Source organism: Anopheles stephensi, chromosome 3 (genome assembly GCF_013141755.1).
Source record: "Anopheles stephensi strain Indian chromosome 3, UCI_ANSTEP_V1.0, whole genome shotgun sequence".
Lineage (NCBI taxonomy): Eukaryota > Metazoa > Arthropoda > Insecta > Diptera > Culicidae > Anopheles > Anopheles stephensi.
The window spans coordinates 64650267-64669762 of record NC_050203.1 but is presented as its reverse complement, the minus strand read 5'-3'; the positions used below and the strand labels follow the sequence as shown (position 1 = coordinate 64669762).

The 19496-nt window shown below is 43.6% G+C and overlaps 2 protein-coding genes across 2 annotated transcripts; one reads left to right on the top strand and one right to left on the bottom strand.

Annotated features, from left to right (window-relative positions):
- The first annotated feature begins 8626 nt into the window (after positions 1-8626).
- Positions 8627-18773, top strand: LOC118511642 (pH-sensitive chloride channel 2). Its single transcript, XM_036054966.1, has 7 exons — positions 8627-9850; positions 16700-16809; positions 16880-16965; positions 17047-17362; positions 17439-17597; positions 17663-18159; positions 18240-18773. Exons 1-7 carry the CDS (start codon positions 9372-9374, stop codon positions 18486-18488), a joined length of 1896 nt encoding a protein of 631 aa, XP_035910859.1. The 5' UTR covers positions 8627-9371; the 3' UTR covers positions 18489-18773.
- LOC118511666 lies at positions 11013-11726 on the bottom strand. The gene is made up of 2 exons (XM_036055018.1): positions 11463-11726; positions 11013-11241 (listed from the first exon to the last, which is right to left on the bottom strand). The coding sequence occupies exons 1-2, from the start codon at positions 11717-11719 to the stop codon at positions 11196-11198; spliced, it is 303 nt and encodes a 100-aa protein (XP_035910911.1). The 5' UTR covers positions 11720-11726; the 3' UTR covers positions 11013-11195.
- Positions 18774-19496: the final 723 nt, after the last annotated feature.

Below are 19496 nucleotides of genomic sequence, written 5' to 3'. Positions count from 1 at the left end.
CGTCTAATCAGTCACCACTTTAAGCTTAAGCACCTTGTATTACTTATGCGGAATAGAAATTGGTTGGTCCCTACAAGATCGAGTTTGGAGATTGAAGAGCTGCTGACCAGGACTGGAGGACTTTGATAAAATCAGTAATCAGGTCCCTTACATGACGATCTGAATCCCTGAAAGGAGGCTTCTTATGGTGAGCCTCTCATTCGAGGATTATTCCTACTTCGCCGACTGTTTATTCCGCCACTGCATCCAATATTCCTGGTCTAACATCTGTATCGATCTGTATCGTGGTATCCGAGGCCTCTGATACACGTGCGTGAGATGATCACACAATGCGAAATAATCAATTCAAATTCCCGTTCCGAAGGAGACGATATGACTTCGCCCGAATGTGCCTCAGATTTAGTCTAGACTTAAATCAACCAATGTCTCCACTCGATAACGATCAGTTCTCGGTAATCAGGCGAGTCATTTCGTTACTGCTACCCATTATGTGACTACTAACCCTATAACACGATTTAATGAGAACAGATAATGTAGGTTATCTGCTCGCATGCTTTATCATACATTTTCTTCTTATGCCAACAATCAATGCGTTCCCATGATTCAACGATCCCTGCACGACGATCCTGCACGAAGTCATTCAACGCGAATAACCCACAAACCATGCGTTGCCCTTTTTGTCGCCTTTATCTGGCCGCGAATTATTGTCCTTTCCAACAACACCTCGCATTATCGCTTCATTTCGGTCGGGAGCGCACTTCAAAGTCCCCTCGGTAATTAGTATTCACAGCTTGGCGGTGGTGCGTGGTACCGGTGCAGTACCAGTACAGTAATTGGTATGCTGCGTCTTACATCTTCCGATACGGTTTAATTAAAGTGCGGAACTCTTCGCTCCCTTCCTGTGGACCCGGACTCGGACCCAGGGGGGAACATTGCCCCGGTAACCCAGACCGTAACCTCGAACTTCCTTGCGGAGAGAGAAATGTTCTAACCACCACTTCTTCTTCCATCCATTTCCATCCATCGGTGGAAGCTTATCTTCAGCTCCAAATCCCTTTTGCAGAAATGTGCTATTTGTTTTCTCATTTGCAGTGTCCCAATATTTGTCTCCAAAAGCACCAGCTGACGCAATTGTACTCGGCACGATTACTTACCAGACCCCACGGCGGGTTACGGCCAGCGTACACTAATTAACGTAACGTTCAAATATTTGCCCATCCGATATTTGGGCGGCCGCGACGCTGCTTGTTTGACTATGACAGCTTCTTCGCTGTCGTGTCGCTGTAAAAAAAAATGGAGCGATTTTATATCTTGCCCGCTTGTGTTGTGCTTGCCACACTTCAGTACACTTAATTACAAGCATTTACTTACTTACTCCCTTAGGTGCTTACGCTCTGTGTGATTTAATATTCCGTAACACGTGCTGCACCGAATCCTTTTCCCCTTCCGTCTACAAACCCGCCACGATCGGAGTGCTTCTGAACAAAACGTAATAAAAGCAAGGTACGTCATTTCATTGTCCAAATACTCCAACGTCCAACCAAATATTTACGAACAAAAACAACCAGTACTGGGCAGTTTGATCCGCAGGTCCGGTGGAATGCACCAAACAGTCCAAAACATCCTGTCAAGGTTTTCCGGTCGTGTGCGTACGAGATAAGACTTTCCATTTTGCTTTCCACACCCGGGCATGTGGCTGTTCTAATTGAAATATGGCGTTCGTTCGGTCGTGTTTGTTACCGATTATGATCAGATCAGACCGTACGCGCGAACTTTACGCGGAGTTGTTTACACTTGTGCATGAAGTTGATCGTACCGATGATTGTTATGCTTTCCCATTCATTCATCGCCAGTGTTTGTTTCGTTGCTCTACGCTACGCTGGAAAAGGGTCTTCGAGAGCCCATCCACGCGTTTGGCATTGAACCATCGAGCGACGCAATGTTGCTTTGGGAATGGACATCGAACTGTGTACTCTTCGAATGAGTGTTTTTTTAACACAATACACAATAGCGAGTTGATGATTCGTCAGATGGTGATCAGGGGCAAGAAAAGTATTTCCGGTGTCTTCGCTAGCATGACTCAACCAACGAAGGGCTCCAAATTCGAATTGCTGAAATAGTCTCTCAAGGCACCCAAGATCTGCAGAAAATATTCTATCTGCACTACGTAAAATGAAGTTCCAGTTGAAATAAGAACAGCGTCAAATGTTCACTGAATTGATTTGGGGACAGTTGTTCAGATAGAACCCACGAGTGTTAGAAATGTTTTCTTGGGAAAAAGTCCTGTTTCTGGATGGACGGGTATGTAGATAAGAAGAATTGTCGAATTCGGTGCAAGGCCAACCTCTTGACCTCCTCATAACTGGTGATCACAAGTCGATATTTTGCAGGAACGATTTTCGACCAGGTGCGGAGTCGAGAACCACTGGTTTCGCTTGCGCTATTTAACCGTAATCCACAGAAGTCCTCGAAGCCAACTTTATTAAAGCTGGAAAGAGATGGAAAATTAAATATCTCGGATTTACGCCACTAGGTGAAGCCGGATCGACCAATCAATACTTCACACGCATTTTAAATTATTTTACTTAAATGGAATTTAAAGTATAAAAAATTTATTTTTTAAAGAAACCTGTTTGAAGTAACCTTCAAATAAGCTCAAAATCACTGTTCAATGAGATATTTTTACCCCGTTTTGAACTATTGGCCGTACTTCTTCGAAGACTATCACTGGTGAGCAATGTCGAGCCATGCCAAGAGATATTACGACAGCTGAGCTGACATGGACAACCCTGACGTTGGTGAGTATTGGTTCCAACCAGATAGTCCAATCCATGATCCTTCATCAACCACATAAATCCTGAAGCATATCGATACATAAATCGATCCTTAATCGAGATCCTAATGCATGTAAATATCATCTATTGAGAATTTTTTATTGACATCTCGAAGGAGTCTTACTAAATTTTTAAAACAAACGTCCTTAAAACTAGATTTTTTTATCAATTATTTGAAGCACTAAATTGTTGTAACACATCATTAGTGGTATGATGACTTTCCCTTTTTGGCGTTATGCTCTACAAAAGGCCAGGCGCCTCCAGCTAGTTCTAAAACATTAACATTATCCCCTTAAAATAGTACTACATTCGAATGAATCATTTTTCACATGCGTAACAAAAGCTTATCTTTTCTATTTTGAACACACAAAAAAACCACACAGGGATAGATCAGTATCTAGACTGGATTGGCGCCTACGTCGAAGACACCGCCTCCAAACAAGTGCTTCACTGTTGCCAAAAGATTAAACCGCTTCTTCAGCAAAAAAAAATCCGTTCCGTTTCCTTCGATCTGATATGGTAATTTGTTGGCACCTGTTCTGTTTCGTTCGTATTGCCGTCATCGGGTGGGTTGGCCCCAAAAAAGTTGATAATTGAATTTGATAATCGGGTGGCTTCCCCCTCACCCGGAGAGCCAGCAACAAAACAAAAGCGAGTGGCAATAGGTAGAGGCGATACGATAATGAAGATGCATATGTGATAAATTGGCAAGATCTTCGTGGCCACCGTCCGCCGTTTTGGCGCTTGGAGAAGTGCGAGCGTTGACATAATAGCGATTCGCGCTTTCACTTCGACCTTTGGGGCGGGGAGCTTTTTGACTGTGATGAATCATTGTTCGGAGCATTAGGGTTACAGCTTTTCTTGTCGGGAAAGTAGTGGATTTGAATGCTTTAAAGAACAAATATTTGGCTGTACATTATGAAGATACGGTTTTAGTCACTTTTGATGAGGTTTCATAACAGACAGGCTTCAAAGTCCAAGATGTTTTATCTAGCAAAACAATTTCTAGTCAACTATTCAGGACATCTTTCTAGCCAGCAATGACTAGTTTGGTCTTTTTTTACCAAAAGACGTAGCGAGAGAAGTCTGTTTGTGAAGCTCCTATAAAAAGTACATCGTCGTCTAAGGGGTATATTGAGGGACGGTGCCTTCCAGGACGCCGAGTCGATCAAGGAACCTCGTCTACCTATAAACTTTGGAGTCGAAAGGGTCTCTTGATCTTGGTCTAAAAGATCTCGTCTACCATGAGACCTGGTCGAGATCGTTCCAAGGGTCCCCACTCCATCTATCTATATTCCAAGGGTTCAGGCCATATCTATCAAGTCGAAGAATTCTAGTCTCCCAAGATCATCTTTCACCAGCCCTCGTTATCGATTCTATCTCATACAATCAATGCTCCTTAGAGATGAAGAGACTCCGATGTTTAGGGGGCCTTCGTTTGGTCATATTTTCTAATAAAAATTATCATTCAAGGAATCTTGCCTTTCGTAAAGCCTTGTTGAACGTAGAGGCTTCGTAGTAGAAGTGTTCTCATCGTCCAATGGAGTTCGTCGCTTCAAGGGCTTTGAATTTTAAATCTTTTCGTAGTTGAAAATAATTAAAATCGAAGAATCCCTGTCATCAAATCTTCCTCTTCCAAGGCGTCTCATAATCTACCAATCTACCAAAAACCCTCGAATTCGAAAAGACTTTATCTTCCATGGTACACACGATTATTGTTAAAGATGCTTGATCTCTCTATTCATGGAGGACACCAAGAGTGTAGTTCGAGGAACTGGACCATCAAGAAGCTTCTTATTCCAGGAACCTCTGGTCTCGTGAGAGTTCATCTGCTAAGAGAGCTCATTGTCTCAAGGATCTTGAATATTAATACACCTCGTAGTCGCAGAGATCCTCCTGCAACAGGGCATTGTCATTTTAAGGAGCAAAAGGTTTCAAGCAACCGGCTCACAGTTATTCCCGCCACAGACCGTCTCAAGTATGGTGGCTGTCACAAACAAAGCGACTGTTTTATCACAACTATCAACACCAAACACAGCTCGAGCATGGGTAGCTTTTTCCCTGGAAAAAGTAATTTCCTACCAACGATTCAACATTGCAAAATGGTATGTACCAAGCAAGTGTTTCAGATGCACTTAAACGCAGCACTTTTACCATCCTCTCCGCATCATGTCACTCGGTACAGAATATAAAAGACCATTTCGAGTGCGAGTGCGTCAAAATCTAATTCAGCACAAACCAAACACGGATCGCGAGCGTTGTCGGCACTCTCGCGCGCGGCAAAGTGTTTGCGGAACGATTGTTTAACAAATTCATCATCCCTGTAAATCGATTTCTTCTGTTTTACATACATGGTCCTTGAGTGGATACTGGGGTTTCGAAGGTTCGGAGTGCCCACAAACCACTCTTACAAGCATCAAAACAATCATAACATCATCATCATCAATCGCGAGACGCAGAGCAATTCCGGTCGTGCGCTGTGTTCTGTTTGTTTTGCGCCGCGATATCATACCTCTTAATTGTGTTTACTTGCTCGGTTTGAGATAAAAAAGCGCCTGAAATGCTTCTCCTTTCCCACAGAGCTGCACGATTGACAAGTTAGTTGAGTGTGTAGTATGTGTAAGGCTGGAAAAAACTTTCAGCTTCATATGGCAATATTAATACTGTGAGTAGATAAGCAAAAATATTTCCAAGGAAAGCACTTTCTAACATTTTCACAAGCCTTTCTAGAGAAATATCACAATAATTTTATATCCATTTCGCCTCATTTCACGCCATTTCAGCATATCGACAGGCAAGCAACTCATTTCCGCCGTTCCGGTGACGAGATCTTTAATGGCGGTTGCTAGGGGCGACGAATCAGCACAGGCTGATGTTTGATTTCTTTTTCAAATAAGACGTTAGTATGCTTTTGTTTGTTCTAGCGCATCTCTTCTGACTGTTCTGACTGTGCCGTTTTGTTTTACTTTGCGGCGTGAATCATAATGCGCGGTAGATGACCAACGAGCCACGAATTAAATAATGTTTGCTGTTTGCTGAGTGATTTACTCCTGTTTATCTTCTATTACTTCTGGTTTGCAAAGCCTCATAATCAGCGGCTATGAATATTTAATCTCGTTTAGTAGAACTTTTCTTATTATTTTAAAATTCAAAAGAATCCAAGGTAAAGTAATGTTCAAGCCGTTGGAGGAACAACAAATTTTCCACCACGTCTGTTGTTTGATGGGCATGTAAATTACCTTCTCATGAAATGGTTCACTCCTTTTCTTCGCCATTACTTGCCTTGTTGCTACAGGCACTTTTTTTTTCTTGCCTAGAAATAAAACATTTACCCTGGCGGCCCCAGCGTCGTGCGCAGGTGGTTGTTTTTTTCAGGCAAATTTCAATTTTCAACAATATTTTAGCAGCAAACTTAAAAATCGTGACACAAACAGAAACCGTCGCCACCAGACAGCGCCAGGGACACTCCGTACCGTGTCGGCAGGCTTTGGGGCACTGGTCTCGAACGACCTCGAGCGTATGTTTCCGATTTTCTTTGTCACCTCAAAAAATGGTCATAATGGGCACTTCCTCCAACAGGCGTCCTTCGGTGACGTGATCGTGAGAATGAGATTTTTCGGTAGCTGATGAGCCGGAGGAATATTGATGGGACGTTTAGGTGCTTAGGCGTTTTGCCACTACAAAAACACCCGATTTATGATCGAGCACGCAGCGTAAGCCTTCGATTGGTCTGACCATCGATTTACCGTTGGAAATACTGTAAAACAATATTGAATCGAATATTATGGTTGTTTCTCTTGGGATGGTTCGGTGTTAGATGTGACAGCAGCGCCGGCCTTCACACGGCAGGACCGGGGTTCAAATCCCAACTGGCCTATTCTCCCATAGTGAGAACTAATTATCCAACTATGCGGTATCAATAAGTCCTAGTAAACCAGAAATGGTAAGCATGACCTAAGAGGTCGTTAGGCCAAGAAAGATGATGAAGAAGGTTGTATCTAAAGCTCGTACATATTACAGCATTTATCAATTTATTTTTTTTCCTAGAAGATTGTCGCTTAAGAATAATACAGATTTTTACGACTGATTTATGTGCTTGACGCTTTTCCTAGTTTTTAGGTCGAATTTCAAAGAATGTTTTAATCCGCTAATCAGTTAACTGGTTCATTTCCAAATATTTCAGGACTTTTTTTACAATTTCCCTGCCTGTTTCTTTACAATTACAGTTACAATACTTTCAAGCTGTTTTTTTACAATTTCCCATAAATATTGCACTCGAAAACAAATATAAAGCTTGCACTGAAAATACTTTTTCATGAGATATGTGAATGCAAACTTTAAAAAACTTTCATTAAATGCAAACAGACTGTTTTTTTGGAATAAAATGTTTCTCAGATCGTAGAACAAATGTCTCTAGGAGAACTAACTAACTAACTAGACTAACTTCGAATGGATATGAAATCAAAAATACTAAAGGTCAAATTCATGACTTAAAATTTACCTAAATCCTTTATGAAATCGGCAGTTAACTGGGACCTCGACCATAACTGTATTAAAAATAGATGTTTGCAGATCTATTTGTCTAAAGATCAAGTCTCTCAAAGTTCAAATCAAAGTGATCTTACTAAGATCTGTGCAAGACTTTTGGAAGTGGAGTTCCGTCTCATGGAAATCTTTGCCTTAGCCATAGACTACGAGTTTTGCCTAAGGTTGTCCATCTTCTTCATGGTATTCTGCGCCGTTTAGATGGATGCTCTGACATCTGAATTTATGTTTCACAACGAGTAAGCCACCAACCGATAAAGGATGTAAAGTGTAGGGTGATCATGATCATGATCATACACCCTGTTAAATGTGTTCCGTTCCTATCGATTAAAAAACAACAAAAAAACATTACAGTGAGCCATTAGGTAAATCGCTGGGTCAACCCACTAGGACTAGGACTAGAGCATCGAATGACAAATCATTGGAATCAAGTTAAGTCTTTTTTAAACTAATTAAGCACTACGAAAACCGATTGCTTATTCTCTTTCTACAATTTAAAATTTATCAAAAAAGTATTACTAGTACTTCTCAGTGCCGTTACAAAATACAATATTAAAGGTTCTTGAAATAAAAATTAAACACAAACGATCGTACAACCATCTGAACGGTATAAAGAGCACAAATACCGCAAATAAAAGTTACGCTTTTTAGCACTCCTCAGTCGATCTTTTGCGTCGCTTGCACAAGCTGACTACTTAAATTGATTGGTGCATTCAGCTGCAAGCTATTAAACCGCTGTCAAATTATAATCGCCTTTCAAAAGTCGCGTAAAAGTTGATTTAATTAGGACATTTTTAACTAAGTAATAAACTAAATCACAACGAAACTACCACGGGTCCACAAAAGTACACAAAAATCACTCTCTTTAATGCATGTTGCGCTAGAACAAACCCCCAACTAACTATCAAAGGTACCGACAAACGCACGCGGTGGTGATCGTGAGCCGGAAGCCGAAGGCGCAGCATCCACGGTGCGCCGAACACTTGCGAGTCGCGTTGCGTAGGCTCGGGTCCTGGTCGCAGCAGCTCTTTCGACTGCGACGACGTCATCGCCAGCAGCAGCATTATCATACAACAGGAGTAGCATCCTCCCTTGCCACACGGTATCCCACCCTGGGCGACCTTAGCTGGTTCGTTGGCACACGCAACGCCTCACATACACACACGCGCACTAAGTTCGCAACCTACAGAGCGCGACCCGACGAAGACGCGAACTCGCAACCACTGCGGCTCGGATATAATCAGTTGCTCGCGGCTCGCGGTCGAACAGTAAGTAAAGCAAAGGCTCCGCGCGTGAACCGAAACCCTGCGATCCGACTCGATCACGTGCAGAACGAACGCAACCGGGCTGTTCGCTTACAGATAAAGTGTCCCAGTGGGTGAAGTGCTGTGCTGAGAATATATTTAATCGAAACAAAAAAAGGCAAACGGAAGTGCATTGCGTTGTGGCGCGAAAGTCTGGCAATAGGAAATAGGAGTGTAAACTACTCGCAAGTGCTTCACAGTGGTTCGGTACTTGAAGTATCAACCGTTCATGCTGGTTTTGCCGCCTCGTGTGCCTTCTGCTGGTGATCCACAAGTTCCGAGTCGTATCGCTGTGAACCGGGGCGAATTGTCGAGCTCGAACAAAAAAAACCGGGCAGGTAACAAGGTTAAAGGTTCTGGAAGGATCGATTGATCCGAGGAGTGATCGCGCGATGATCGATTAAAGCAACGCCATTACACAACGTTATGTGATTTTAACTTCCCTCCGGCCACGCTCTGTTCGAAGTGGTCCTTCGGGTATCCTTCACCAAGCAAAAAACGTTCCTTAGGGCTCACCTCGGTTCATCTCGGTGGTCAGTCCGAGTGCATAGTCAGCATAGCAAGTAAGCACCAAACGCTTATCGATCGATATCGGTCGCTAAAGTTTACCGATAAGTGGGTGTGTGTGTGTGTGTGTGTGGGTGGGCGCACTAGAGCAATTCCTCACGCCACGCTCGCCAAGACAAAGATGCATTCTCCGGGCCGGGCAGCCACGACGGCGTACGTGTTTCTGGTGTGCCTGTGCGCATTTGTAACGGCCGTGATAGCGCAAAACAGTGTGGCTGCTACTGATGGGGGTGGTGCTGCTGATGAGGGTGCGGTGACGGCAGACGCCACCGTCAGTATGACGCCACCATCGTCACCACGGGAACCGTTGCTCAACGAAACGGAATTGGTCGATCTGAACCAGCTCGGTAGTACGGTGTCGTATTCTGCCACAAAACCGCCCACCGAAACATCACCAGTGTCCTTCGTTCCTGTGGACAGTAGCTCCAGTACGAGCACAACCACGTTGGCGGTACCATCGGAAGGAACGTCCACCACCGAACGTACAATGTCGCCGGAGGAGATCCAGAAGCTGCTGCTACCGCCGGCTACCGTGGAGGCTGACATCTTGCACGTTAACGCGACGGACGATCATCGGCCGGATGCTAAATCAAGCAGCAAGTAAGTAGAAGAAGAAAAAACACAAGCGGCTTAATGATGGCAAGTGTTACAAGCGCCATTAAAATCGATGCTGATGGTTAGTTTGATGTTTATTAATTTAAAAAAATTGACCACTAATCGCACGGGTCGTGTTATTGCTTGGGACGTTATAATTAAGTAGTAAAAGGTGGGATTACAGCAAGAAGAACTGCTGGAAGTCACTTTGTGAGTCACGTGTTTTTGCGGCTGGTTCTACAACAAGTAAGAGTAAGTTTATGATGCCAACTCCCAAAAAAGGAACATCATTATCATCCAGCTCATGACCAGTTTCCAGTAGCCGGAAGTGCAGATTAAAGATAAAACCATGATTAAGGTGGGCACAGGTTGCGCAATCTCACAGAGTATCCAGACGCTGTTTGTAGTGCTTTCCCATTCAAGTTTGAATTTGTCCAACAACTGGTCACTGGTGGTTTCCCAAGAATGTTTAGATTTGTTCCGAGGTTTCTCGGATGAGACACAACATCTCGGGGAAGGGTATTTACCCTCGAGACATGTCGAAAAATATCGAGGTACATGTCGAAAAGTTGAAGGGATACCCCTGTATAATTCACCACACTGCCACACATGTACATTCCGGCATAAAATCTCCGAACATTGTGTGGGCAGAAGGCCGCTGGCGTTGTGCACCATATTTACTTCGGGCACCCGGGTTTGTCAATCCGTAGCAGTGTGTTCCTTTGCGCGCGGTGCCAGTGTGTGGACATTTTATCTCAACAACGACGATGGATGCAGTTGGTAAATAGCAGCAAGTGCTCACAAAGCGTCACATTATGATACATCTGTCTGTGTGCTGGTCTATGAGCGGGTGCTGTAGAATAAGAGGAAGGATTCACATCTTCCTCCGATAAGACGCTCCGTGTGCTAGGTGTGTTTCGCAGCTAAACCCCACGCGAGCACGTACGGAGAAAATATTTTTATCTTCTATCCCACGGGCAGGCCCACACTGAGGTGGTGGCAACGCAAGATCCGATTTAGCTTGATTAATCATGTATTGACAGGGCTAAAGCGCTAATGCGTTCGCTAGAGACAAGCTGCCACTGACAGCCGTCGGACAATTGACCGTCGATGTCAACAAACGCTATTGAAATGGTCGGGCTACCGTATACGCCGCTGTATTGTGTACGATACACCACTTGGAAATGCATCCAGGCGTGTCGATGTGCATGACAGCCGTTTCAGGATCGTAGTAGGCACTTGCCAGTAGATGTTTGCGTTCGATGACAGATGATGGTGGTTGGCGGATGTTTTGACAGCCAAAACAAGTCGACTTCATGTCGTGTTTACGTGATCGCACTATTAACGATCATCAGGAATTGGTCTTGGTACAAGCCGACCTTTCGACATTATAGTTCCTAGATGGGGAAAAAAAAACATGCTCATCAGTTTTCGCTTAAAACTGTGCATTCAATCACACAGAAACAGGTTCACAGTTCAGACCGAGAAGAATAAATCCATCGGACCACCACCCATCTCGTAGAGGAACCCTAGTACCTCCCCCCGGGCCCAGCTAGAAACCACTCGAAGAAAATCCGAAACCGGTTCAAAGTGCATATAGCAAGCCCACGAAACGTACCGTATGCGTTCGTGTCCGTCGTCCACCGGCGGACTTCCTGGCAACCGCCCCAAAGGAAACTGTAAAATGGCTGCACACCATTGCAACCGGTGTGCCCGGATGATGGAGCCGTGTGGACATGACAAGTTCAATGCCGCGTACGACATTGAACGCATTTTGTTGGCGCCCTGAGACGCACGCACTGTTGTTGCGGTGGGGTATCGAGCCGCTACTTCATTAGATTCGCTGCGGTTTGCCGGTCCTTTGCTCGCCCACATGACGACGACGATGTCTATCGGTGCATTCTGTTCCGAAACGAGCGTTTTGCGTTTATTAAATGGTGTGCTTTATTGGTGGAACGATTTTATCAACCGTATCACAGCCCCATACACAGAGGGGGACGGTGAACACAGGAACTCCATTAACGCAAGAAGCTGTGCGATTGCAAATATCTTGATCGTGATCGTGTCGCAACCGTGCGCTTATCTTGTTTTGGTGTTCTATATTTTTCCTCTTCAAATTAGACAACGAACATCGCATTGTTGGAGAGACACGTAAGAGACTTTATATTGTTTGTTCATTTAAGAAAATATTTAGAATTAAATAGAAGAGTACAACCTATCTTCCCCCATCTACACCTATCTCAAAGATGGATCGTAAGTGAGCACCTTTTGTTTTCTTCTCCAAGCAAACGGTTTCTGACTAATTTCGGAACCTTACGATCCCATGTGACGCTTGCAGTAATTGACAAATCGTGCCAACAATTGAGCGCCATCCCCTCGTACGGTTGCGAGTGTGAAGCAACGAACGTGATTACGTGCAGATAGTTGTTTCCGTTGTTCGACTCATTAACTATATCACTTAATATGGAGCACGTGAAGTAAGCTTTATATCGCTTCGTTTGGGTGCTAAAAGCATATTAGTTTATTTTGACCTGTTTTAGGAAGAAAAAAACAGCAACGATCTCCAAAACGAACCCCGCATTCGTTATTATAAGACGCCACATCCTGTGTTGGCAAAAAGAATCACGAAAAGCAACCAAACAGAATGAAGAACCGTGGGAATAATGGGAAAACACACCGTTTAACCTTCATCCAGCATCCTCAAAAATTCTAAAACCCTCCATTTATTGCTTCCCATTTCAAGATACTGTGCAAACACAAGAAACCAAGGCCAAAAACTGGTTTGGGCGGATGTGCTATGAAGATCGGCTTGCAGATCGAATTATTTCGATCGAAGAGCCGCCACGGTAGAAGATGCTAGCTGTGATTGGCTACATATTTTTCCTTTAAATTTTACTACCCAAGGCCTTGATGGCCAAATCGAACGAGGAGGAGGAGGAGGAGACGTTCTTTGCGGCACGCTCCGCTTGCACACGTTACTGGTACGTGTTGGAACGGATAAATCACGTGCGACACATGTTTGTCCGGCTGCTGGGAGGCTGTGAGTAAGCTGCGCCCCCCTGCGTTCGTGAAATGTAAATAGCCATTTGCTGTAATTGGCAAAGCATTTTAATAACGCGCAAGCCTCTCGCTCTGCCTAACGTTTGGCGTAACGTTGCTATACAAGGAACGGGGTAAAGGCAGGAAGATTTAAATCTCGTTTGTTAGATAAAGGATAAAATTGCGAAGCGGGGCTTACCTACCGAGGGAGCTTATCGAGCTATCGCTGAGCGGTACCGGTTCAGCTGAACCCTGCCATGTGTGCGATCTAATGAAAGTGAAACTCAAGTAGCTGTTAACCCTTGCAGGACAAAGGCACAGTAACAGTGGCACTAGCAATTAATACCTGAATATAAACCAAACTTTGATCATTCATCAGGTCTATGATTGATTGATGATCAAATAATAAGCTGATGCATTTGTAAAAAAACGAATTAAATAATCATTTGATGATTATCTTCCTTGAGTTTTTCCTTATTATCCGCAAAAGTCTTTTAAACTGCTATCAAACATTAATGTAGACCTTTCCTGTTGGATGGTTGGCGATTCCATTAGATCATCTTACGTGCACATCGTAATCCATTATTCCATTAGCCTTTACGGGTAGTTTGGTAGCATTCTCATTACATGATAAGCCCTACGGAGCGCGATATGCGTTATGAGCTGCAGCATTTTGAGGTTATTATCCTTCCACTTATTGTAAGTCAATACTGGTTATTGATAGTCAATACTGGTCACTCCTTGGCCTTCGGAGAGCCTTACCGTTTAACCTCATCGTTCCGTTATTTACTTTAAAAGCTATCTCCTAAAATGTGTCATTATGCCAATAATTGATGATCAAGTGCATGTAGATAATTAAATAGTTTAAAAAAAATACATATGAACATTTTACATCGTACATGATCACTCAATTACAAAGCAAAACTACGATCACATCTGCACCGAACGGTTAATTACGCATACTACGTTGGCGGTTAACAGCTATTTAAAACGGCATCGAAAAAAAAATTGTACCATTAATGAGTGTCACTAGCAGTTATTTCAGCACCGCCGATGACTTTATAACGTTCGGGCACACAGACCAACGAGCACGGCGGAAGGACACCACCGGGGTCTGGGGGGTGGAAAAAGGAGAGAAGGAAGGAAGGGATAAAAAACAGTAAATCGCTATCGACAGCTTCCAATTACTTCCCTATTGCTGCGGGGTGGTTCACGTTCACGATGCCTCGCCGGGGTGCGATTTTGCGATGCATACAAATCGACCAAATTTATGAAAACGTGTCGGCCACGTTTCTACCCTCCCATACCTCTCTCTCACTTCCTTGCCACCTACTCCTCCTCCCCCGGAGGTGCGTAACTACGCCGAAACATCATGGCCAGCTAAACGACTGCTGCTGGTAGGTTTAATCGCCTCCGAGGCAAGAACCTTGCACACAACCGCCGCCACCGTACTGCGACCTGCAGTACGACGATGCATATTAAATGCATCCGTTGCGTTGTCTTCTCCCAAAAGTCTGGCGACAACCACCACCCAAGCATACGTCACAATTAAACGCGGCAGACTTTGAGGCCTCCGTACAGTGAGTCCGCGAGTCCTTGATCTTGGGCATCAGTTTTGAAGGCGAAGTAATTCAATCGCTGCAGATCGGCACATGCCTTACAGCCGCAGGTGTCGTTAACCTTATTGCTTAATCGAACACAACAAATTAATTGTAATTTTATCTCCTATCCACCACCGTGATTGTGTGTCCTTTGGGAGGAACGCATTCGTTTGCAGGGGAACCGATTTAACCTCCCGGCGGTTCGTCTAAACCTGCTTTTAGATGCGTTGCGAGCATTGGTCGTAAATTAAATTACAACTCATGATGCAATTAAGCCACGGACACGTCTAATCGTAAAACTTGCCCGTCGACGAATCGGCGGGTGCGGGCGTAAAGGGTGGTAGCGAGAAAAGTAAATAGAGGAGTAACGCAACGAATGTGAATTCCATCGGAAGGTTTTGCGGTAGGTTTAAACGCGTGGAAAAAGAAATTGGTAATCTCTTTGCATTCGTTTAAGGTTTTAAATACATTTTATAATAAAATAAAAATACTTCCTAAATTAACATGAGTACCATTATTAAATGATAAAATATAAAGCACGAATTAGTTTTTTATTCTAAAATTTTCAAAATTCAAACAAAACACTTATCTATTTTTAACCTATTAAGTAACAATTTTATGACATTTTTTGTCGTGGAACTCAATTTGAATTTACAGCGAATGATCTGCATAACCGCGATGTACGAGGTACGGGCAGCATCGATTCACTGCGTCAGAGTAAATCAATAGACTTCAACCTATAGTTTTAAGCGACGAACCCTTATTTCGGAATAGAAATTCTTTTGTGCAGAGTTTTTAAAACTTATTAACGTTCTTAATTTAAACAATTTATTTCAAACCTTATATTTTAAAAAATTACATTAAGTTTGAATCTTTTACAGTCTAGTTTTAATGCATTTAATTGTATCCAACAAACTATTAATAAATTTAAAAAATCCTCCAAAATTGTGAAAAATAATTATAATTTATTTATTTTTTGTTAGTTTTGTTCTAAAAGATATAAAAACTTAAATATTAAAAATGAATAAATTATAATTATAAAGTAAACAGTTTATCGGCCAATATATAATTTTTAGTGGGAAGAATATTCATGTTATCATTATGGTTCTATGGATCGCTATCAGCTGATCTTTCTTCAAGAATTTGTCACGCTGAAGTATAAAATATTTTTTTAGCTGCTTTTTTAAAATGAAAAAAATAAATAATTGAATACTTTGGACTGACCCAGCAACCCCAGCTAGAGATAAACTCATTAATACAGCGGGACGTTGATGTTTTTGAATAAAAAATAGTTAAACCTAAAAATAGTTTTAAAAAAACCCTGAAAATGGGAAAAAATACTGGAATACGGAAAATACTTGGAAAGCTTAGTCTAACATACATTCGCGAAGCTATTTACACCGCTCAACCTTCAACCACCACCATTCAGTGTCTGCAACAGAAGTTTAAGGACAGCGATGAAGCCGCTCCGAAAGGTGTCATTTGCTTCCGTTAGCTCTAATCCGTCTAAATTCAGTTTTACGGTGCGCCTCAAAAGAAGAACTCCCCCTTAAAATCACTGTCTGGTGTAATGATGGTGATCAGATCGGTGGAACATCTTCCAAAGAACGAAAGGCGCACCCGACAAAACTTCCGCATGATGCCACCGTTACGGGGTTCATGGTTCACCGTTTAGTGTAGCGCGACACGATTCCGTTTCGGTTGGTTACGTTTGGAAACCACATCAAAGCCACATTTATCTTGTGGCCCGCCCGTGGTTCTTGAACGAGCGAGCGAGCGCACCCCAGACAACTCCTGCGCTCCTGTGTGGGGTCCCACTTTATTAACCCATTAGTGAAGAAATGAGCAAGGCCATGGAGGCGGTAGACTGGTTGTTGATGGTAAGGCAATGAAGCCTATGTATGTAGTCACTTTATTTCTTAGCACAAGCAAACCCACAGCTCATCTTAATGCTTGTGCTATCCTATACACCGGGCTTGTTGATCGTTGATGATGATAATGTTTGGTCTTGCGCAATTTTGCATCACGTCCTGGTGCCGTGATTGTTGATCAAGCAAACACCAAGTAGACTCTGTCGGTCACGGACGGTTTCTCCGGTGCACTTGCAGTGGATGGGGTCATGCGACTATTTATAGGTTTTCGAATGCGATTCGATAGATAATTTAAGTAAGGATTATGCATTTTAGTAAAATATTTTTAAACTACTCTCTTACAGAGACTCCGACTGTCCCACGCTGGAAGGAGCGGATCACCTATCACAGACGCAACTTCTTACGCGATTAACGCACGTCTGTCGATACGATCGGTTGGAGCGTCCTAAGCGAGGTAAAATGGGAGCCGCGGAATAGTTTAACAAGACCCACAACACTCAAACAATTCCTTGTCATCTTTCCAGAATCGGTTAACGGTACAAATGGACCGGTCAAAGTGTACGCCCGGGCCTACATATACTTCATGCAAAACTTAGAAGCTCACGATTTGGTAAGCCCCGTACAAAACCTTTCCTATTTCCGGCTCAATTGAACATTCACAACTGACACCTTTTATTCGTCCCGAAAACAGCAATTTAAAATTCACGCCCTGCTACAGTTCCGCTACGTCGATCCACGATTAGTATTCCGAGAGGTAGCCCCAAACCGGACGAAACCCATCATGGGCGAACAGTCGTTGCGCGATTTGCTCTGGGTGCCTCACGTCTTCCTCGCGAACGAGCGCAGTTCCGACATACTGGGCACGGCCGAAAAGGATATTCTCACCTCGATCTCACCCGACGGTACGGTGATCGTGTCGACGCGCATCAGTGCCACGCTGTACTGCTGGATGAACCTGCAGAAGTTCCCGTTCGATGAGCAGCACTGTTCAACGGTGCTGGAGAGTTGTAAGTAGCGGGTTTCGACGATCGTTGCTAGGAAGGATCGATTTGATGTTTTTTGTTGGATATTTTGTTCATGTAGGGATGTACAATGAGGATGACTTGGTGTTGCTATGGGAACACAAATCCCCTGTAACGCTAGCACCGGAGCTACATCTCACCGAGTACGTGCTGCTGGAGATGTTCACCAACGAAACAGTCATTAATGCAGATCTTAGCGACTTGCGCCACGGTGCATTTGGTAAGTTGATCGTATGTTTGGCGATGATCAGCATCCAGCTAATACCCGGCCCTTTTTTCCCACAGCTGGCAACTACAGCTCGCTCAGCTTCACCGTCCATCTGGCACGCGAAATGGGCTTCTACATGATGGACTACTTCATCCCATCGATCATGTTGGTCGCCATCTCGTGGGTAACGTTCTGGTTGCAGGCCGACCAGTCGGCACCGCGCATCACGCTCGGCACAAGCACCATGCTGACGTTCATCACACTGGCCTCGGCCCAGGGCAAAACGCTCCCGAAGGTCAGCTACATCAAGGCGTCCGAGATCTGGTTCCTGGGCTGCACCGGGTTCATCTTCGGCAGCTTGGTAGAGTTTGCCTTCGTCAACACGATCTGGCGCCGGAAGCGTAACGTGGAGGTGAAGAAGGTCAACAGTAAGCACGTGCTGAAACAAGCGATCACACCGCGCCCGGCCCGCAAGGACATGAGCGGACTGCACAAATCTCATTCCTGCACATCGCTGGCCGATTCCGCGACTACCGTGTCGGCCAACTCCTTCAACAACTATCTTACCGTGCATGTATGTACTACAGGTTCAGCATTGTGGAAGGTTAGTTTCAATAACGGTCTCCATTGTTTCTCTCTCTCTCGCTCTTCCAGTCTATTCCTCAGAAGAGTCCCAGCAGTGCCACGCTGCCCATCATTTCGACGACGGACGTCGACCGAACACCGACTGAAGCCGTAACGATACAGATCGACGGCCAAACGAGCAACGTCAATGGGAACGGTTGGACCACGATGACACCGCAAGAGGTAGCGATCTGGATCGACAAACGATCGCGCTTCGTCTTCCCGATCGCGTTTGTGATCTTCAACATTTTCTACTGGACGTTCGTGTACTACGTTTGAGTGCAGACACGGGGAAAGTGAACGCTTTCAGTCAATGGCGAACGATCCGGTACCACGGATACACAGAAAGTATTATTGCTGTGAGGCTGCAGCGGGAGCAGCCTCTTGCCTTGTTTTTTTTTAACTGTATTGTAGCTTCAAAGCAAACAAATACTTACCGAAGATTAAACACCTAGCGATTATTATTTATTTAAACGACGACGTGCCTAAGACCTACTGTGCATAGTGATTTAAAAAAAATAATAAAAAAAACCCTTGTACTGATAAGTTGAAACGAACATTTAACTCTCGCTGTCGGTGTACTATTTTAAAGTGTTAAATCCCAGTGAGAAAATTTGATGATGAAGGTGGGTGAAGTTTTTGATCGGTTGATTTGCCGAGAAATGGTTGCGGGAATTCTTCAAACAATGACACTACAATGTATGGATTTGTCCTAAGGAATTGTCTCGAAGTCAAGTCAAGAAAGAGTCAAGAAATATTTAAATTTAAAATGTAGCAGAAACTGATGTAGAAATCCGAGGCTCTATTACTTGATGGCTTAATCTTTACAAGACTTGAATCAAGGGGTCAGAGCACACATCCAGACGATAAAGAATATTTTCTATAAGATGGACATTAGTAAACAAAAATCATCGCCTACTTATGTGACTAAGTTGTCAGAATAAGTGGCAGATAATATCGAACGAAAAATATCTTTCCTCATAGCATCGTCATTCGACTGAAGAGACGTCCAGCAATCCAGAATTTTTGGACAAAAAGCGCTATTAATCACCACTAAAAATGCAATCCATGGCTTCAATAGAGAAGTATCTTATCTTAGAAAGCAACGCCCCAGTTCCATGCCGAAGAGCCACTCGGGAAGGAGTAGAAATATTTTTGTAGAATATTGTTTGGATGTATCAGAAAAAGCAAAATTGATTTCATCGCATTTTTTTTTTTTCTTCTTTATCTCTAACGGTATAGGGATCATGAAGATCGAGCGATTTTAGCCTGGCATTTCTGAAATTC